This window comes from Tubulanus polymorphus, chromosome 3 (assembly GCF_964204645.1).
Source record: "Tubulanus polymorphus chromosome 3, tnTubPoly1.2, whole genome shotgun sequence".
Taxonomy (NCBI): Eukaryota; Metazoa; Nemertea; class Palaeonemertea; order Tubulaniformes; family Tubulanidae; genus Tubulanus; species Tubulanus polymorphus.
The window spans coordinates 23,667,430-23,690,443 of record NC_134027.1 but is presented as its reverse complement, the minus strand read 5'-3'; the positions used below and the strand labels follow the sequence as shown (position 1 = coordinate 23,690,443).

Here is a 23,014-nt window from a genome sequence, read left to right as displayed (position 1 = left end):
CAAGTTGCTTTCGAAGAAAAAAATAGAATCATGAACTACTCCCGCTATACATGTGGAGGCTTTCCCGAATCGGTTATTATGCGACGCACTTTATTGCGTAATAACTCGTCGGGCTGCAATTAACATATTGCCTGTCGTAAAAAAAATGCCGGTGACATCATCGCCGGCGGCTGGCCAATCAGCGCTTTGTCAAACTCCCTTATGTCACGGCCATCCTTATTTTGATGACTTAGCCAGATGGCGACTTAATCTCTTAGTGACGACTTACAGGGGCAGATCCCTCTGAAAAAAATGTCTTTTTCTTTAAACACTGCTATTCCCTCCTACGTTACTATGTTAAATTTCACTGGTTAAATGCAACAAAATGCATCTGGAGGCTTATATTTTTCAGACCCCCCCCCAAAAAAAAATTCACCTCGCGTATTCAGTGCTCGGCACTTGCTACACAGCTGATTTATTCTGGAAACCCCCTATGTCTAATCTTGGACCCACCCCCTGACTTATACTTAGTAGATTGAATTAGAAATACAAATTAGGGCAAAAAGTTTGGACGAATAAGCCGCCGGTACTTTGATGAGACTTATCCAAATGGTGACGTTCGCTTAATAAATTGAATTTGAAATACGATTTACGAATCAAACATAGAGATGACTTGAGTTATGTGATGACTCATGACTTAACTGACTGAAGTTTGAAATCACTTTCCTAAATGAAGATTTACACTACGTAGATTGAATTGGAATACAAATCGGGACTCGAAAGTAGAGGAATGACTTAAGTAATGTGAAGACTTATGCATGACTTAAGTGACTGCCTGAGTAATGACTTAAGTAATTTGAAGACTTCTGCTTGACTTAAGTGACTGCCTTTAAATAGCTTGACGACATATTTGCTTTACTGGTCTGAAACCTAACTTACGCGTATCTCAGTGGCCATTTTTTGCTGGCCACGAATTGGAATTTTTCATCTGGTCTTACGTAAGAAATTTCAGAAAAAGAAGCGAAGAACTGAATGGGGTTACGCAACGCGCTGAATTGCGTAATCATTTCATATGGCGTCCATTAACATATCGGCTGGTAGTCGCAGTGACATCGCCTGCGGCAGGCGATCTTCACACGGCGCTTATAACGTATTGGTCTTCGTCTGAAGTCTTCGTCGTCTAGGCCATCGTCGCGTTGAAAAGCCGACTTATTCTCGGTAAATTGAATTGGAAACCGAGAAATTACCGATCAAAAATATAGACGAATTAAGTTCGATGGGTTACGTCCAAACGATCTCTTACACACCTAGGAATTAACATAGGCGACTTAATCAGTTGAGTGAAGACTTAATGCGATGACTTAACCGACTTTTAATGGTGCATAGCGCGTTGAAACGAACTCGTTTTACCGGAAATTCCAAAAATGTGGCCAAAGTCACGAATTTGTATCATCTGTCAGTAGACAGCACAGATTTCTCCAATTAGATAAAATCATGATTAGTTACTCCGTAATAATGACCTAATTTCATCTGTTAAGTAAAATTATGATTTATTCCTCGTTTTGACGGGCTTTGGGGGGGGGGGGGCGGGAGAGATTCAGTAATAAAATCGAAACCAGTAATCGTTATTTAGGCTTTTTTTAATGATCATACTTGCAGTAAGGATTTTTTCAAGAAAAAACAAGAAAATATAATTTTTTTCTCATCACTGGCGTTATATGGAACTGGAAAAAGAAGATGAAAAATTAGTGTTTTTCGTGGTATAATTATTGAAGGACTGTAGAGAAAATATGAAAGGAATATAAATTGCGATGAATTGAATTTGAGAATAGATTTGCTAAATTTTACAAATCATTACCGGGAAGATTTTTTTCAATTTTATGTTTTTTTGTGAAATTCCGGGAGCCGGATATGTACTCCGAGTAATTGAAAAAAAAGCCTAACCGAGCGTATAGTCCGCATGCGTGCCTACCGAGTTTTGTAATTATTGTGTGTTTTGACGTTTTATTGCCGTAATATGAGACGACGTAAGAATTTTGTAATTAAATGTCTGCATGACGGCTGAAACGCGGCTCTCCGTGTACATGTATATATATATATATCCCTAGAGAGCGTTAAACACTGAGCGCAAAAACACTGGCATGAGAATTGATAATCCATCACTGTCTTCTGCCGAGCCAGACTCCTCCTCGCTGCTGACAAGGAAAAAAATTATCTCGATGTCTGCCACGCGATGGCAGCACCGTACTATGCTCTTGTTACAAGCGCCCTGCATGATGTTGGAAGTTCAATTTCTCCGGTCTTGTTTTTACGCGAAAGTTACGTAATTCCAAAAATTTAAAACTTTCGACATTGAAAGAATTGTTGATATACCGGGTCCTGTTTAAATGCAGGTACGTGGACCGTGCACCTCCTTGGACATTCGATACTTAATCGCCATTCTTTCCATTTCTGATGCCAGGGTTAAAAGTACGTTACGGACTTCGCTTGAGGCATTTTTTTTATTGAAGATGAACTATAAACGCCAGACATTTTGTCAACACACTTTCAAAAAGTATTCATCCACTCTTGTACTCACGACTTCATATATTTGACATATTTGATATTAGACACTTTGTCAGGATACTTTCAAAACTAATGATGCCGATTTCACACACGTGTTCAGGGACCGGTTGCATAGTCATGACTAAGACTAGACATGCTTAGACTTAAGACCTGGCTAAGACCAACTTAGTTCTATAGCCAATCTAACAACTAAAGACCAGTCTTAGAATTTAAGACCACTATTGGATTTAAGACCACTATTGGACTTAAGTCACGACTGTGCAACTGGCCCCAGGACTTTTTCTGAGACATTTTCAACTGAAAATTAACCACAAACACCAGACATTATCGACATTTGATCAGCAAACTGTCATGACTCAAGTTGGCTACGAATGTTGAATGTGTTGTGAGATTGATTCCTCTATCGCCAGTTTCGTATTTAATTCGTTCATAATTTTGTTGAATTTTCATTTTTCAGACGTTTACAACGTTGGAAACGATTACGAACGCGAATTCGGCGAAAAAATGGTTCCTGAACGTCGCCAAAGATGTAAGTATCTAGGCTTAGTTTATTCTAAAACCATTCTATTAAGACTGATTTCATGCTAAGATTGAAATCATACGATCTGAGACCTGACCTTAAAACTGGTCTAAAGTTGTTGGGTTGGTTATATAGAACCACCATAAGGGCCTTAGACCGGTTCTTGCGTTACAACCAAAATGGGCTCAGACTGATCTAAAGTTGTTTGATTGGTTATAGAATGACCAAAAGGGCTTAGGCTGGTCTTAAGTTGTTAGATTAGCTATAGAACAAAAATGAGCTTTTACTGCTCGTGTGATCTAAAGTGTTAGATTGGTTATAGAACCCTCCAAAAAAGGTCTTAAGTCGATAGAACAACTAAAAGGGGCTTCGGCTGGTCTTAAATTGTTAGATTGGATATAGAACCGAAATGGGCCTTGACTTAAATTAGGTTAAGGTCAAAGATTCGAATTTACAACTGGTCTTGCCTGAAGACCTTATTAAATCTGGTCTGATTTATTTAGTTAATTGGTTTATCTGGTTTATTAAATCTGGGTCCAGTTCCGCAGTTCTGAGTTAAGATTTGACCCTGGTTTAAAACATTGAAAATGAACTAACTTTAACTAAGAGTTAACTCTAACTCACAACTGTGGAACTGGGTCCTGAAGAATAAATTACATGATTCAAACCACTATGTACAAATTTAGAAAGATTGAAAGCAAAATTTATGATTCAGTAATTAATTGTTAGATGATACATTATGCTTTTAATCTTTCCAATATTTGCATAGCGGGTTTAATCAAATACAGTAGACCTGTCTATAGCGACGTGCATTATCAAATCGATTAGATTCAACCACTGCGAGAATACTTTCAGACCCGATGATTATAAGCTCTAATTCCGCGGTTGCTTTTATAAACTCGATAACTTTGTAGCTTTAAGACCATCTGAAAAAACGGTCGGCTTCGCCGTTAAAACAATTTTCACCCATTCCTCGCGCATCGCCGCCGCCGTGCTGCTCGTGTATCATCAAACTTAATGAACTTAATCTCGAGTGTTGTTTCAGTCAGCGGCTCTCTCGTAAACAGTAGCTTCAGATGTTAATACGTATCGAAAATGCGAATTGAATTTCTCGTCTAGTAATAAATCCCTAGCGCTCGATCGCGTGGTCGACCATTTCCCGACCGTAGTTCCGAATAACTGATATTCGGTTTCGTTTAGATCGACTATAGTCGACTAACTCCGATAACCGAAGTTCGCCTTGATAGTCAGTCCGTCTTTGATAGTGGCGTCCAAGCTTTTTCCGATGCTGCCCCAAACTCAGGCTGTAGGGCGTTTCATCCATTCATTCTGAAATGTCTCCGTTTTATGGAATGTTTCATCATCCGTAAAGCGCTGTATTTAAGGCCAATTATTGTTATCATTACGAAAAAATCTAAGATGGCTGACTGGTGGCCATTTTTAGCATCTATTTATATAGTGGATGTTATGTGAAAAGCTCCTCTTAGGCCTTGCATCAAAACTGTTAAGCATTTGCGCGGAGGGGGTATTAGTCTGCCCTATGCAAATATTCAAGCTCTTGAATGGGGATATCGGCGATACTACCGAGGAAAGCGAGGATTCAGCGATAATCCGCCAGGATCGCGAGTCGCACTGGGTTACCGCGCTTCAATTTCTTCTACATTTCAATTAAAATCGGGTCAACTTTTGCGATTAGTAAATCAATTTTCTTCGACATCAATACCATACAACGAGTGAGAATGGGAATCTAAAATCTACCCGATGACTCGTTTGATGATTTCCGGATTTGGAAGCCTAAAAATCAAGTTAAAATCTCATTGAGAATGAACTGATTTCCACTTCGAATAACCTACGGCCGGTTCCTCAGTTGAGACTTAAGTCCAAAAATGTTCTTAAGTTGTTAGCTTGGTTATAGAACTAAGACGTCTTAAGCCTAAGCCATGACCATGGAACTGGGCCCTGGTGTTTTGTTGCGCCATCTGGTGTTGCCGGTATCCCGTTATATCGAACTGTAGTTAGTAAGCAGTAACTTTGCTAGATGAAGGGTTAATGTTTTTTTTTTCTATTTTCAGCCGAGCGCCGTGTCGAAACATTTCGTGGCGTTGTCGACGAACGGACCGAAATGTCGCGAATTTGGAATCGACGAGAAGAATATGTTCGAATTTTGGGACGTAAGTTCGTTTTAACGATCGTTGAAACGCGCTGTTTGTGGTGTACAACGATGATATGAAATCCCCGCTCTGAGACGAGGTTTCAACTGACCTGGAAAACCTGGAACGCTCAGGGAATCGGAAAATCTAAAATAAATCGGGCAGAACTCGGGGGCCAGTTTTATGGACTGGTATAACCTTTAACTCGGGGGCTTACTTAATTGATAATGTATTGAGTTAGCCCCGGGGTTAAAGGTAATACCAGTTTTTAAAAGCGGGCCCAACTAATCAGTCGATCATGAAAAAAAGGGGGAACTTTGACAAGATTTGCAAAAAAATCTTGTAAACTCAGGGAAAGTGGATATGCCTACTGCACGTTTAATACGCGATTCATGAAAAATAGGTAGATTTAAGACCTTTAAAACAAAGAAATTTTGCCATTCACCTGCCGCAGATTCACCTTAAGAATTTTATTTTATTACATGGAAAAATCGGGGAATTCGTAAAGGTGTAATGTGATGCCACATTTTAAGAATTGAGTCCAAAAGGTCTCCGAGGTAATATTTATATGACGTTTTCACTATCTTCGCGAATACTGCTCACTGTTCCACATATTTCCGGCTCACAAGTCGCGGGCTCAGTTCGGCTGTTGCGAATTAAGAATGAACTCTTCGAGTTGAAAATCGAGTTGATTATTTTCGAATGTTTGTCTTTCGGAGAGAAATTTTAATCGCGTCGGCGGAAAATCTGGCGAAATAATGCGAATTTGTCTCGAGCCGGAAACGAAGTCGCCGGGTTTTAAAACGATCTTAAACGCGGAAGCAATTCGTCGTTTACGCGACGATATATCGAAGTCATCGAATGTTTGATTATGAATCTATCGGAGATAGAAGAGAGAGGGGGGGGGTTTAAGTGGGATTTGTCGAGTAATTGGTGGTTATAATAAGATCGAATCGCTGCTGGGTCTCTCGCTCTATCGGCGGTTTCTTCTCGAGTTCACTGCTTAGGATTAGTCTAGTGATTGATGATGGAGCTGTGAGTGTGTGTCTGATACTTCAGACCCTTGACAGCTAACCTTGGCTCTCTATCTCTCTCGGCTCTTCCGTTCTCTGCCCTCTCGTGTCTGCTCTTGTTACATCCTCCCTCTTTATATCTGCCCTCTATCTCACTCATTTCCCTTTTTCCCTCTATCCCCATTACCTCTTTATCCTCCCTCCCCATCCTAACTCTCTCCCATCTTCCATGCTTCCCTTTACACACATGTTCTTCTCTTGTCTCTATCCTCTCTTTTCCCTCCCCTCTATCTGTACCCTCTTTTTACCCCCTCCCCCCGTCATCTCTCAGCCCTCCCCTCCTCTCTCCCCTCTATCTCTCCCTCACTGCGCTTAACCTCTCCCATCTATACCTCTATTTATTCTTGAAATGTCTGCCCTTGTCAGCTCATCTATACATCTACTGGGTTCTTGAAATGTTTGCCCTTGTCTGCCCATCTTAACCTCTACTGGATTCTTGAAATGTTTGCCCTTGTCTGCCCATCTTAACCTCTACTGGATTCTTGAAATATTTGCCCTTGTCTGCCCATCTTAACCTCTACTGGATTCTTGAAATATTTGCCCTTGTCTGCCCATCTTCACCTCTACTGGATTCTTGAAATGTTTGCCCTTGTCTGCCCATCTTAACCTCTACTGGATTCTTGAAATATTTGCCCTTGTCTGCCCATCTTCACCTCTACTGGATTCTTGAAATGTTTGCCCTTGTCTGCCCATCTTCACCTCTACTGGATTCTTGAAATGTTTGCCCTTGTCTGCCCATCTTCACCTCTACTGGATTCTTGAAATGTTTGCCCTTGTCTGCCCATCTTAACCTCTACTGGATTCTTGAAATATTTGCCCTTGTCTGCCCATCTTCACCTCTACTAGATTCTTGAAATGTTTGCCCTTGACTGCACATCTTAACCTCTATTGGATTCTTGAAATGTTTGCCCTTGTCTGCCCATCTTTACCTCTACTGGATTCTTGAAATATTTGCCCTTGTCTGCCCATCTATACCTCTACTGGATTCTTGAAATGTTTGCCCTTGTCTGCCCATCTTAACCTCTACTGGATTCTTGAAATATTTGCCCTTGTCTGCCCATCTTCACCTCTACTGGATTCTTGAAATGTTTGCCCTTGTCTGCCCATCTTCACCTCTACTGGATTCTTGAAATGTTTGCCCTTCTCTGCCCATCTTAACCTATACTGGATTCTTGAAATATTTGCCCTTGTCTGCCCATCTTCACCTCTACTGGATTCTTGAAATGTTTGCCCTTGTCTGCCCATCTTCACCTCTACTGGATTCTTGAAATGTTTGCCCTTGTCTGCCCATCTTAACCTCTACTGGATTCTTGAAATATTTGCCCTTGTCTGCCCATCTTCACCTCTACTAGATTCTTGAAATGTTTGCCCTTGACTGCACATCTTAACCTCTATTGGATTCTTGAAATGTTTGCCCTTGTCTGCCCATCTTTACCTCTACTGGATTCTTGAAATGTTTACCCTCGTCGGCCCAACTTTACCTCTACTGGATTTTCCAAGTGTTTGCCCTTGACTGCCTGTCTATATATCTATACTGATTCTGCTAGTGTTTGCCCTTGACTGCTATCTCGACACAGCCTCGCTCGCTGTAGATATCACTGCAGCAGTAGTAAGCGATTACGGTAATGAATAGACATGCTATTAACGGATTAGATAATCATAATGATAATATTGATTTGTTGTCATCGTCGAGCGTAACTGGATACGGAGGCGTTTATATTTAGAGCATCGCCCCGGTTATAACCCAAACATTCCGAGCATTGTCCTGTCGGGTAAAACAGCAAAATATTACCGATTATTCTGGATAGATTTTTGTTTACCTGAGAGTTGAGTTGGGCGTACCATGATAGAATCTAGTTCTGTAGTCCCATAAAAAAAGATCTAACTTAGAAATTGATTAATGAGGGCTGCAGTGCCACCAGCTCTCCCACCGGGCAGCCTGCGTTTGGTGCGACAACTCCTTCGTGAATTGAGTTCATTTTCGATGAACTTTCAACGAGATTTTTTTTTTTTGCCTCTTGCATCAGAAATAAGGAAAATCACAACTGTAGATAAACTCGGATTGATTTTTAAGGTTCGAACGAATCGAGAATTTTTGAAATTATATATAGATTTTAGTTGATTCTGAAAAGGAGTCGGGGAGTCGTCGTCTGAATGCGCACTAGTGATACCTTGTGGTTCCTTGAATGTTATAGGTATAGAATGGAAGAGTCCTAATTGGCCTGTTTTCTATGAAGAAATGGCTGCCTCCGTAGGATTCATTTAACCATGAGGTAATACGTAATACAATACGTACCCAAGAGTCTAAATAGCCCCCCTCCCTATATATCAGTGAAATTTGTTCCATAAATTCGATTTCAGTTCGGGGTCGAATTCCTTCATAATTACTTGACGATGTGCGTAGTTTTATCAAGATGGAATACTTTTACCTCTACACAACTGTTCTATATGAATAGATACAACAGAGTCCCCTGCCCCTCAATATAAATCGATTCATCACGCCATCCCAGCCCCAATAGAGTGATTGAGATATGAAAGAGTCTATAGCTGTTCTATATAGACTATAATCACATCTGGACGGATAGCTGTATAGTTAATTATGTATCTATATAGAGTTGTGACAGTCTGTTATTGTGCGTCTATAATTGATTTATCGATGTTTGCACGAACAGATCGATACACCATCATCATACCTGACCTTCACCCTGATTCAGTACATGGTCATCATGTCTGACCTTCACCCTGATTCAGTACACAGTAATCATGTATTCAGTACGACATCATCATACCTGACCTTCACCCTGGATCAGTACGCCATCATCATACCTGACCTTCACCCTGGATCAGTACGCCATCGTCATACCTGACCTTCACCCTGATTCAGTATACCATCATCATGCCTGACTTTCACCCTGATTCACTATGGACTGTATCTTGGGGTCGGCGTTTGAAGATCAACTTCAGCGATTCAACTGACAGAATCGTCCAAATCCAACCTGTTGGAGTCAGTCGCGGCTAGATTTAATATAGGGTGGCGCTAGCGTCTCGTGATTCCACAACAGCGGTGCACTCAGTCAGCGTCACCTTGTGTGTCAGCTCCGCTTGGTGATCAAATCAGTGAAAAAATCGCCCGACTGAATCGCCCAGTGAGTTTGAAGCTTTAACGCTTGTAATTTGATTGTATATTTAATTTCAGTGGGTCGGAGGTCGCTATTCGTTGTGGTCTGCTATAGGATTATCAATAGCTGTGTATATAGGTATGTATACCGCAGTAAACCTCGCGTTCACTCGCACTTTCAACTTACTCGTGACAAAAAACTAGGATTCGTCTTTATTAAAAATTGGCAGCACGTGTCAAACATTGTGAGATATTAGTAACTAACAATACACCGCATTGCAGTGAAGACACACTCTAGGGTTATATGATGCACTGGGATGAAATTTATTCAAAATTTTCAAATAATCTCCAGCACTTCAGGGTGAGAATTAGTCAGGGTCAGGGCTGATAGGGTTTTAATCTAATGAAGCATTTTGTTCGTTTGTTGTGTAACGGAAAATTGGACCCAGAATTATTGATTTGACTCGTGAAGCTGATTCCAGTGTTTTATCCCGAGTTCCGAATCAAAAGTATGTGAATATAAGTTCATGGCGAACAAGGCTGAATTAGCGTGGCCTTGTCCTTTATTGATATTATCGACAGGATTTGCAGTACGTGATTGAGTGCATGCCATCGCCGCCGAAATGAAAATTACGAAATGATTTTTTTTTCGTCGCTCGTGTCGAGTGTCGTTATCTCGTATTTATCCGAATTGAAAAATGACGCCGATGTTTGTCCTCGTAATAAAGTTCGGGGGTCAACAGCGACACATATCAATCCATTGATCGAAGACTACTCACCGTTGAAATATCCATGAGCTTGATTTAAAAAAATAAGAGAAATATCCAAACCAAGAAATGGTCATTGATCGTTGACTGTTGATCTGTTCAAATCGTTTTAGATGAAGCTGTTTATTATGAAGTCGGTCCTTAGGGCTGGGTGCGTTGCCATCCATTTTCAATCTACTAACTTGAACTTATTTTAAGTTACTGGTCTAAATCTATGCACGATTTAGATTTTAACTCGAATGATTTGATTTGTTTGATGCGTACAAAACGGTAAAAATCGTCCCTGGGACTTATATATCCCCCTTGATTTAAAGCTGATTAATTTGTACAGAAAATATATGTGAAGAAGTTATGAAGTGTCTTGATTGCTGATTTTTTAAACAGAAATATGAAAGGTGTTACTGAGGGTCTTACCTCCTTGATTACTGATTAATTTGAACAGAAATATGAAAGGTGTTACTGAGGGTCTTACTGTTGATTACTGATTAATTTGAACAGAAATATGAAAGGTGTTACTGAGGGTCTGACTGTTGATTACTGATTAATTTGAACAGAAATATTATAGGTGTTACTGGGGGTCTGACTGTTGATTACTGATTAATTTGAACAGAAATATTATAGGTGTTACTGGGGGTCTTAACCCCTTGATTCATGATTAATTTGAACGGAAATATGAAAGATGTTACGGGGGGTCTTAACCCCCCCCCTTGATAACTGATTACTTTCGGTAAATGTTCTTGCATATTTCAAAATTCAATTTTGAGACCAATATTAGTTATTCATACATAGAGGTTGGTTGGCGGTCCTGGGAGTGTGTTCAACAATGACTCAAGTACGAGTTTATATATATGGATAAAGTAAGCAAGGTTTTCATGTAAAGTGGTGGTGTGTGCTGTCATATCACCGCTCGGAGACTAGCTGGTGACATGTCAAGTGTTGTATGTTCAGGACAAATTTTCCCTTTAAACGTCACAAATTCACCAAAATATGTTCGATATTTATACTTGAATAAACAACAAAATGACACTGTTCAAATATAGCATAGCGGTGAAACCTTGTTACCGTGGCCTTTAGGGGTACAATTTGCATTTGTCAGTTTTTTTCACCGCGTACGTAACTACTGGGTCAACTAAACAGAATGAAAGTCGAAAATAAAAATTTCATTGTTCATTAAAATCACTTATGATAAATATATATACACTATCCATTTTTTGAATGGAAAAATATGATATCTAAGTGTAATGGGGCAGCTGCAGTACCAGCTATCGGCCAACAGACAGAGAACGTTGTCAAAACAAGTTCATCGTCAAATGAACTGAATAGGCTCCCTTTTTTTAACACCCTCAACCCGCAAAGCGCCACACAGGGCATTATAAGCAGGTTCGATGTTTCTTTTTCCCAATCGGGGAGAGACCAGAGAAGAACCTTCGACCAAGATACTCTGTCGCCACCAGGGTTTAAACCTATAAACCCTGGATTGACGAGACCAGTGACCGGCGGCTTAAACCACTCGGCTACTGTGCCCTTTTTTAGGCTCCCGATTCCATAGATTACAGGGCCCTCCAAATATACGTCAAATTCATATTTTTATTCAGTGATCGGTATAGTTTTCATAAACAATTCATTTATTTAAGAGAAAAGATTGTTTAACTTGAACTGAAACGTAGAAGAAATTGAACACAGGAGACTGAGTAACTACTAGGGACACCTGGTAGATCCTCACTTGCCATAAGCGGAATCATTGAATGCCACAGTAGCATTGGATGTCCCATTAGAATGACTCAGCGTATCAGAACAATATTTGATTTATCACGCGCACCAATTCTTATAGATGGGATCCTGAGAAGTTTCAATTTTGAAATTTTCATTTGGGAAAAAGATTATTTGATGGTTGTATGTTTTCGTAATATTTTCAGGAATGGAAAACTTTGAAGCTCTTCTGTCTGGGGCCCACTACATGGACCAGCATTTCCGAACTGCTCCCTTAGAGAAAAACGTAAGACGAAAGAAGTGGGAATTTTTTCGGGTTGTTTTTTTTTTCAACGAACAAATCCATCATTGAAACCATTTAACACGTTCGCTGCCGGCCTCAAATATACTCGTACTTCTAGTTCTGTCACCAGTGCCACTATGGCGAATATATTCTTAGATGATTCTTCGTATTTACAGTTAGATATTTGCACGCTGGCACGCTGGAATTACACAGTTCCTGATTGGCTGGCAATTTGAACAAACTCTGCTTCATTCTCTATGCTCATTGGTCAAAGGTCGACTATGTAACAGCACCACTGCCGACCTACGTATGAGTATATTTGTACTGACAATTGGGGGCAGCACCGTATTATCAAGCCTGCAGCGAACGTGTTAGATGGATCTAATACTTGTAGTTTATTTCAGAGACCTAATTTTCCTAATTCTCACCAGTGAAATACTTAATCTACTGTTTGTATTTAACAGGTGCCAGTTATTCTTGCCATGATTGGTATCTGGTATCAAAACTTCTATGGTGCTGAAAGTCATGCTCTTCTTCCTTATGATCAGGTAAGATATGATAAGATAACGCCGGGCCGATGAGTTGATAGTGCTGTCAATCCATGGTTTGAAGTCAGCGTTTCTTGGTCGAAGGTTCTTCGGCTCAAAGTAATCAGGAAAAATATAACCTCAATCCTTTCTGATAATGTTTGAGTGGTACTCTGACAGCAAGTTGAGTGGAAAAAAAAATTTCAAATGCATTGATAATGCCCTGAGTGGTGGTCAGCGGTTGAATGGGAAAATAAACATCGAACCTAACGCCCTGAGTGATGCAGGAAAACCTTGAACCTTGGAGCGGTGCTGAATAGGTTGAGCAGAAAAAGCTTGAATCTGCTGATAATGCCCTGAGTGGGCGCTCAGTGAGTTGAAGGGGAAAAGAAACCTCAAATCAACTTATAATGCCCCGAGTAGTGCTCCCTGCGTAGAAGGGGGAAAATGACCTAAATCCTGCAAATAATGCCTCGAGCGGTGTTGAGTGGGTTTGAAGGGACAAAACCTTGAACCTGTGGATTATGTCCTGAGTGGTACTCATTTATTTGATGGGAACAGAAACTGCAAACCTGGCAAAAATACCCTAAGTTGAGGGGAATGTGCTGATAATGCCTATTGTTTAGTTATTTGCACGTGTCTGATAATTATATTTCTCAATTGTTTCAGTATATGCACAGATTCGCTGCATATTTTCAACAAGGTGATATGGAGTCGAATGGTAAATACGTGACGCGTTCGGGCGCGCGTGTCGACTACTCGACTGGGCCGATCGTCTGGGGTGAACCCGGTACGAACGGCCAACACGCGTTTTATCAACTTATCCATCAAGGTAATGACGAAAAAAAGAAAATTTCAGGGCTCATCGAAATAGACGCAGGGTGGCCACCAAACTGGAAAAGACCTGAAAAAGTCAGGAAATAATAATAATAATAATTAAAATCAAGATCAAAATCAAAATAAAAGTAAAAATAATTGAAATCAAAGAATTCGACAAATTTTGCTTAAAAAAATAAATCTGGAAACCCGGGGAATTCATCCTCGCTTGCCAGTGGTCCGGCATCGCTCCCGTACTCGCTTCCACCAGCCCCCTGGCCTCACGATTTGTGACTTCATTACTGGCGCTGTTGTGCATGACGCCATTTATCGATTTGCGAAATACTTCCTTGTTCGGTAAAACGTTCGCTGATTGGTCCATTTAACGGGAAAACCAACAGAAGCCTAACGTTGTTTGTTACAGGCTCTATGATTGGCCCGACCTGATTCTGGTCGGCTAGTAACGACTCCAACGACTCGTGAGGTCAAGGGGTTCGGGGAACAGCTTTAGCGTAGTGGGTTCGAATCCCTTGACGAGTGAAGATGGTGGCATTTGGATATGCTATGAATCTTAATCAATTTATGATTCATAGAAAATGAATTAACCGGGGTAGTTGTACATTTCTCCATGCACCTGATGTTGATTCACTCGATGAATTTTTGTTACATGTGGCTGGGAAAACTCTGGGGCTGGTTCCATAGTCATGACTTACACCTAAAACCAGTCCAGGACCATCTTAGTGGGGGTGGGAGGGGGGAAGTGGCGCTACCCTGTATCATCATGAGAACCCATTTTCTCAAAATTTTTCCAATGGTTATGAATCGAAATAATGTTGTACGTTTCTCTTTGCCTGCGCAGGTACTCGGTTAATACCGTGTGATTTTCTGGCCCCGGTTGAAACTCACAACCCCGTTCAAAACGGGCTCCATCATGAGGTGAGTAGTGATCGAATCCTTGATGATGATAGACTTTGTCTCTTTTCTCAAACTTTAGTTTCCGAGCTGAACGTTTTCGACTGTTATCGTCGTTGTAGATTTTGATGGCCAATTTCCTGGCGCAGACCGAAGCGTTGATGGTCGGTAAACCGGCCGCCGAGGCTGAGGCTGAACTCGTCAAATCCGGAATGGACGCCGAAGACATCAAACGAATTTTGCCGCATAAAGTGTTCAAGGGCAACAAACCGAGCAACTCGATCATATTCCAGAAACTGTCTCCATTTGTGTTAGGTGTACTTATCGGTAAGTCATCTAAAACACCAAGCCTCCCTTACAGCATTTTTTCAAAGCAGTTAACGCATTCACTACTGACTTCCTGGATTTCTTGTAGTTCCGGTTCTGCCATCATTGCTACTACGAGTTATCTCATAGTTCAGGTTCTGCCATCAATCACAATTTGAGTTATCTCATAGTTCCGGTTCTGCCATCATTGTCACTATGAGTTATCTCATAGTTCCAGTTCAGCCATCATTGTCACTATGAGTTATCTCATAGTTCTGGTTCAGCCTTCATTGCTACTACGAGTTATCCCATAGTTCAGGTTCTGCCATCAATGACAATTTGAGTTATCTCATAGTTCCGATTCTGCCATCAGTACCACTACGAGTTTTCTCATAGTCTCGGTTCGCGTTATCTCGTAGTTCCGGTTCAGCCATCATTACCACTTCGGGTTATCTCATAGTTCCGGTTCTGCCACCAGTACCACTACGAGTTATCTCGTAGTCTCGGTTCGCGTTATCTCGTAGTTCCGGTTCAGCCATCATTACCACTTCGAGTTATCTCATAGTTCCGGTTGTGCCACCGGTACCACTACAAGTTTACTTGTAGCTTATCCTTCCTATTCACTGTATGATATTTGCCCTATTGCTCATGGGAGTGACGCAGTTCCTGATTGGTTGACAATGTGTACAAACTCATTTTTCATTCTCAATGCTCATCGGTCAATTATGCAACAATAATAGCTCTTACCAACAACAAGTGTACTTGTAGTAGCAACTGGGGGCAGCACTGTATTATCCGGGTGGCAGTGAATGCGTTTAACAGTTCAACCCGGTGATTAGTTATGAAATACCCGAAAAATCCGAAATAATCCTTGGTACGTTCTTTCTCTGTCTTACAGCCATGTATGAACATAAAATCTTCACTCAAGGTGTTATATGGGATATCAACTCGTACGATCAGTGGGGGTAAGTTTATATAAATATACAGAGGATACCATCACCTACGTGGGAAGAACGTGGCTCACGATGCCATCAGGAACAAGTCCCTATGAGGGAGGAATGTGGCAGAGTCTCATGATGCCATCAGGTCAAACCCCTGCAAGGGAAGAATGTGGCAGAGTCATAATGCAATCAGGTTCAATTTCCTGTGAGAGAGGAATGTGGCAGAGTCTGACGATGCCATCAGGTTCAAATCCCTGCAAGAGAGTACCGTGGCAAAGTCATCACATTCAAACCCTGCAAGGGATGGTATACCGTTGATGAATTACGTTGTGGTCAGACGGTTTTAAGATCACCACTTATCGCAGGAATTGTTTCTAAACGTCAATGTGACTGTAAATTGATGCGCTGCGATGATGTTAATAGTGAACGTTTCATTTTCTTTATCTCTTAGCGTCGAGCTCGGTAAACAGTTGGCGAAAGTGATCCAGCCGGAACTGCGCAGTAAAGAACAAGTAACCAACCACGACTCGTCGACGAACGGACTGATTAACTTCATCAAAGCTCATAAAAAGTGAACGCGCGGACAGACGGACGGACAAATGAACGAATCTTAGCGACCGAATGAACAGATGACGTTGCCGCATGTTTTTATCTCATTTCACTGGCAGACGGATAACGACGACGACGACGACGATGATGATGACGAAGATGACGATGGATTTTCCTTATCGCTTATTCGAGAATATAATCGAATGAAGAAACGACAGTTTTTTGGTCGATGATTTTACGATGACGCTAATGATTTTGTTTTCTTAAACGTTCGGCTTTAGCTTAGTTAGTGATACCGTGTACGTAATTGATGAATTGTCGATGCTATTAGTTTCGTGTTGATCTTTTTGGTAAATTCCCCAGCCCCCTGGCACCCCCTAGATGATTTCTTAGATAACCTTGAATATCTATTTTCAGGGTCCTCGAACGAGGCCCGAGCCACCAGATAGCGTACTTACAATATTTGATCGAAATTAAGGCAAATCACATTGCTTGATAAACTGATATTGACATTTCGGTTTCTTGTTGCCGGTACTTTACATCTTCAATAGGTTCAAATGGAATCCACTGTTGCTGTAGCAGTTAATGCCCTACAACACACTAGCACACCTGGTGAATCCTCACTTGCCATAGACGGAATCCTTCCACATTAGTTTGTGACAAAGGTTGTCATTAGATTTTGAATTAGTAGCCTTCACCGTTCATCAGGCGGGGGCAGGGGGAGTTGTAATTCCAACACATAAAAAGTCTTGCTCTTGGCCTTTTTTGCTATCCGCGTTTGAAAAAAATCAGTAGAAATGGCATAAAAATTTTTTTTAGAAAACTAAATAATTCCCTGCTTATATTATGATAATAATTATCGAGTTTCTGAAACGGTTTCCATATTTTTCGCCGTACGTCGAAACAGGGGTGGAGTTTAGTCCCATTTTAGACGATTGATTGGCGCTGTCAATCGATAGATAGATACATGGCGAAGGCGATGTCATGTATTGTGATTGGTGGTGTGTTTTATATACTAAGTAATTTGTCAAATTCTGTGATAAACATGTCATGCTGAATCGTAATCAACTTTCTGATTATTATTTTTTTTTTTCATAGCTGCTTCTAGATTTTCGTGAGTTCGATGATTAAAAGAAAAATGTAGATAAAGAATATATATATATAAATATATATTGAAGTGTTGTTTCTGAAATGTGTCTGTTTAACGCACAGATTAAAACCTGACTTTAGCTGGCTGTTAAGTAGAAAACCCTCTTTTGAGTCTAGATGTCAATTTATCCACAATTCTGATTCCCTGGACGCAGTTTCGTGAAAAAATCTGTGCTTAAGATTGTTTACTTTGCCGCATCGAAACAATGAAGCAAAACAAATAACAACTATACAGAGTTAAATCTTTTCATGAAACTGGACTCAGTTGTGCAGTTGAGAGTTAGATTTAACTCCCAGTTGAAATGATTTCGTTTTCAAGGGAAGCTTTTGTTGTACCGGTATTTTAACTTGGAACTGTGGGATCAAATTGAGCACTCTTTAGAAACTTATCAGTTTACGGCCAGTTGTGCAGTCACGGCTTACTTAAACCTAAGTGGCTAAAAGTTCATCTTTGTTCAATGTAAGACCATTTTACATCTGTGGTTGTACCTTGGAGTAATCGTTTGAAATGATTACTCGAAGGTTGTACAGTCATGGCTTTGACTTAAAATCAGTACCGTTATATGGTTTTATTTTTATCTTGGTTCTGTAAAAAAGGTTACTACTTTAGGTCTTTGTTGGACATCAGTTGCGACTTTAACTGAACTTATTATTTTCACCAGTTCATGAGACCAAGAACTTATAAAGCTCTACTCTTCAGTTCAGATGCTGTTAGTCTTTTTGATAGGTAACAATTAAAAATTCGGTGAAAAAGATTTTCATGAAAATGCCAGACCTAGGATTTAGTTTTGTGTGTTCTCTTTTCCGATAAAAGTTCAAATTACGGTTTTTGCTCGGCGCCGGCTCGAACTTATCATTATTTATTGTCGAAATGAAGTTGCATCATCTTGTCTGCCTTGTATGCAGTCCCAAAAATATGTGACCACGGTAGGCAAACCTTATTTCAAAATGATCCAGCACTAGAGTGCCCATCCTGCCACGCGACTGTCAGTTATTCATCCGCAATACTTAGAACTGTAAAACACTTCTTGTAAATAATGTAAATTAGTCTTTGCAAAATTAACATAATTGTTGATATCGTTACGAAAAATGATTACTGTCACTTTTTACTTCATTTGTCTTCGGTTGAAATTAGTTGCCAAAAACGTGAAACAACGAAAGGATAACTTCATTTCATAACTTAGTGTCCTGTTAGACGGTTTCACAAAAAGGATTGACTCCTAAATCCGCTGCCTGTACCCCCACCCTTCAATCAAGGGACTATCACTAAGGGTCTCTTATGCGGACACGAGGTACTTGTTTAGAAATTTCCCACTCAAGGCCACAAACCATAGCCGCGATCACGCAAGTTTTTGGACTGACCAAAAATATCAGACCAGGCCCGTGTCAAATTTTAGTATTGGTCAAAATTATTGCGCTTGAATGCTAGGCGAGCAGGTTCTAGAAAGGAGTCTCCTCACTTGCCACAGCATCTAGCGTTTTAGTAATGTGTGAATGACTGCGCCAGTTTGACCACGGCCAGATCGTCTCTGTGTGTGGAATTCAGGTTGCCCACTCATCCGTTGTCAAAATGTGATTGTATGAAGGTGTAGGTACTACCTGCTACAGGCAGCAGATTCATGCCAGCATAAGATAAACTGAATAAATGCAGATATTTAGGTGTTTAATTTTTTTCTGAAACTGGCTCAGTCAAGGCGGGGTTAGCCTTGAAGTTATTAAGAATGCAAATAATTTTCTGTGAAAATGTGTCCGTATTACTTCGCATGCAGTATGTATTAATACTTGAGATGAATTAAACCTAGTGTCTTTCTTTGCGTTACGATAGAAAATCTGCCGGGAGTTAAGTTTATCGACCAGTTTTAGTTTTGCCCTTGGACCAGATTCACCCCCCTGTTTAATCCCGATCAGTTAAATCCAGCTAATAAGAATATGATAATCAAGGCGCGGATTTCTCGTGAGCCGGATTGATTTCACTTTTCCCAAATGATCCGGATTAAGAAGGTTGCCATCAGTGGCTAATGAGAACTTTGCTAATAGACGTTGGCCACAAGGTGGCGTCCTGTTTAACGAAAGGGTGAAATTCAGTGTGCACGCCACACGAAACTGAAATGTTTTTTCTGGCCCCAAAATTTAGCAAACAAGAAACGTTTCAACTACCACGCGCCATGTTACAGTAGCTAAACGACACAATTCTGTACCGGGTATGTTTCTTGTTTCGATGTTTATCTTGCTGCGTGCGCCAGGCTTTTACATTAAAAATTTCGTTGATGTCATATTGGTGACATCGTATCTTCAATATCGACAATATTTCAAACTTGTCTGTTTTAAGTGTAACCTCTTTCAAGAAACCAAGCGCTTTGTTTTAACTAGAACAATATTGTCGTTTTGCTACGTTTTGACAAGTTAAGCAGATTTTTCAATTAGTGGTGTATTCGTAGTAATACCTGCGATGAAAATCAAAAAGGAGCTTTCACTTTCCTTAGTTCTGTCTCTCTGTGGAGGGGTGTATGTTATCGTGAGCTTGTAATTTACGCTTGTTAAGAATCAAGTACATTAGTATGAGTTAGTGATTACTTATTTATTGGGGAAGAATTAACTAGAATTTACGAATAAGAATGAATGAGAACTTAAGCATATCATTATATACGTGTAAGTATGTCGGACTTAATGGCATCGTCGGACTCGGCCACATTCACCACGAGTTTCCTGTATCTCGGTGACGGAGGAACGTGGCAGAGTCTCGCAATGCCATCGTAAGGACGAATTAAAGAACTGACCTGGAATTTCTTTGTCATGTTGCGTTTGACTGTAATACACGCAGTGTGCTGGTATCGGGACTTTCGCTGTCCTTTTCATCTACTCATTTACTCGCGACTGTCCAAAGCAGCAAACTGTCTCAACAATGTTTTATATAATTAAATTATCATTATTTAATGAAATATATTAATAATAATAATAATAGTAATGGTAATAGCAATTATGATAATTATTATGCATTTGTTAAGTGTTAAAAGCTCACAGATTGTGTTCATCCTCACTTGCCAAGATTTGGTTTGCGTGGCTATGTAGTCGGAAAAGCCAATTGAAGCGGTTGTAAGTACAATTTTTCATCTGGCAAAATATGCTGTTTTAATGGTGCATGGCCTTTAATTGGTGAAATAAACGAACAACTCGTAGTTACTGAGGAGTGTTGCGCCCACAAGAGAAGCAACCAAACCTCGGCAAGTCAGGATGATGTATGTTTGGGGTCGAAAGATAGTTTGTAATTATCTGGTTCAAATTTATTTTCCCACCAGCGCGAAATAGTTATGAAAATAGTTTTATCAGTTGTTTGTGGTAATCGCACGCGAAGCATGTTCTGATATAAAATGAATTAAATGGTGTTGTTGATTTTTCAAACATTTATTTTATTAAGCTTCGATACGAAACTTTTCTATCTTTACGACTAAAGGAGCCAATCTGCACACCTGAGAGATAATCCTGTATCCTGTATCTACACATGTCAGGCGATCCCCTATTCTGTATCTACACATGTCAGGTAATCCTGTATTCTGTATCTACACATGTCAGGCAATCCTGTATTCTGTATCTACATATGTCGGGCAATCCTGTATTCTGTATCTACACATGTCAGGCAATCCTGTATTCTGTATCTACACATGTCGGGCAATCCTGTATTCTGTATCTACACATGTCAGACAATCCTGTATTCTGTATCTACACATGTCAGGCGATCTCGTATTCTGTATCTACACATGTCAGGCAATCCTGTATTCTGTATCTACACAAGTCAGGCAATCCTGTATTCTGTGTCTACAGGTATGAAACAATCCCGTATTCTGTATCTACACTCGTGAGGTGATCTCGTATTCTGTATCTACACGCAAGGGGAAATCAAGTATTTTGTATCTACTACACATGAGGGATAATCTGTATTCTGTATCTACACATGCAAGAAAATCCTATAATCTGTATCTACACGTGTATCTTTCGGTATTCATGTGAGAAATGCGTTGGGTCTCGAAAACCTACTAATAATGCCTTAGGTGATTACGGTCCCCTTGTGGGTTTAGGTATTTAAAGGCTAGATTCATTGTAAAAGTATTATCTTCAAACCTAGATTCTTATTCATTTATCTATGTGCTAATGTGAAATCAGTTTGGGAACTTGCAATCGAAGCTGGATCCTGATAACTTATTCTTTAATAGTGTGTAGATTGGCATTATCATTCTCTGAAGTCGCTCACTTGCGGCAACAAGATGACTCCCCAAAAAATATGCTTGTTCAGTCAATGTCGTTAATAATTCCACCTCAAAAAATGATGACAAACTGCAGAATGAGCTTTCACTTTCATCTTTATGCTCGATTTTTACTAGTCTTCAGTTTTACCATTGGCCCCATAGAGCCGAGTTAAATCCACGATTTGTTTTTCAATGGCTTTAAAAGTCGGATAGAATATTGTTATCAATGAATAGATTCGAGTATAGAGTTAGTGTTTTGTAGAAGAATTGGTTCTCGTGTTTTCAACGGATCATATATGGATGGAGTTCTGTTTGTATTGATTTAATTTATTTTAGGATATGTGCCCGACAACGAACGATAAGACTTAATTTCTTCTGGCCTAGTTATGGTATTGTTGTGATTGCGCAATCCGACGTAGTAATGAATTTAAACGCCGAATTTGTCAAACTTTCGCAGTACATGTATATATATGGGATTTCGATGAAAATTTGACGGACAACATAAACGACCTGGAATGAAATAAATCGATAAAGAATGTTTTTTTTAAAGATTACTTTTTGGAATTATAATAATAGTATTGAATATAAATGATGATAATAATATTTGAAGAGAAAAAAAATTTATTTACGAAATTTATATAGAATAAAAAATTGATTGAAGTTTTCTGATTATTTTTTTTCCTGATTTCTCTCTTCGTGGTTATTTCGGTCTTACCCTCAAGAGGCTATTGTGTTATATTTCATGTATATATGCATGGATTCGTTTGGTTTCGGCTGAAATTTCCGTCGAAGAGGTTTTCCACGCGGCGCCAATATAGATTTTCGAAATTACAGGCTAGTGCCCCGGTTCCGCAATGTAGTCAGGGTAGACGGGTTGGCGGTAAAAATACCCAATTCTTCAAAGTGGGTACATGATTGTAGAGAGATCCTGCAACTTTTGAAATTGAGTGCAAGTAGATACAATCCTAGGGTCAATTTATTCATATCGATGTGTATATGAATTCAATTTATTCATATTTTGCTGTACGGTATAACGTAAGAATATGATGAGCATACAAGTTATTTTACATTTTGAATTGAAAAATAACACAAATTAACATGTCATTGATAGTGAAGATGATCCCACAGTTCTTTGAAATCGTTAACTGGGGATTTTTACCTACGAAGTTTTGAATCAAGAAGGATCTATCTTTATCCATCTCTTAATTCCTAATTGTGGCTTCGATCTATAAACGAGTCTCATTTCTTCTACTCATAAAACCGATTCCACTGTCTCGAATAAACACCTAAAATGGGCTTTTAGTCTTAAGCCAGTTTTAATTAGTTTAATTCGTTGATTGAGTTCAAAACAGTTTTAGTCAGTTACTGGTTTCGCAGGAAATACATATTACTAGTTCATTTTAGTGAC

At 39.8% G+C, this 23,014-nt stretch overlaps 1 protein-coding gene across 2 annotated transcripts in view; it reads left to right on the top strand.

The window, feature by feature from the left end:
- Positions 1 to 22,270, top strand: part of LOC141902354 (glucose-6-phosphate isomerase-like) — a 53,042-nt gene extending 30,772 nt beyond the window's left edge. For both annotated transcript variants that reach the window (XM_074790036.1, XM_074790037.1), the window contains exons 6-15: positions 3,002 to 3,073; positions 5,137 to 5,235; positions 9,484 to 9,544; positions 12,089 to 12,168; positions 12,630 to 12,713; positions 13,362 to 13,524; positions 14,368 to 14,444; positions 14,543 to 14,747; positions 15,625 to 15,691; positions 16,119 to 22,270. In XM_074790036.1, the coding sequence (XP_074646137.1) occupies positions 3,002 to 3,073; positions 5,137 to 5,235; positions 9,484 to 9,544; positions 12,089 to 12,168; positions 12,630 to 12,713; positions 13,362 to 13,524; positions 14,368 to 14,444; positions 14,543 to 14,747; positions 15,625 to 15,691; positions 16,119 to 16,242 (1,032 nt within the window). In that variant the 3' untranslated portion in view covers positions 16,243 to 22,270. The remainder of the gene's footprint in view (positions 1 to 3,001; positions 3,074 to 5,136; positions 5,236 to 9,483; positions 9,545 to 12,088; positions 12,169 to 12,629; positions 12,714 to 13,361; positions 13,525 to 14,367; positions 14,445 to 14,542; positions 14,748 to 15,624; positions 15,692 to 16,118) is intronic.
- Positions 22,271 to 23,014: the final 744 nt, after the last annotated feature.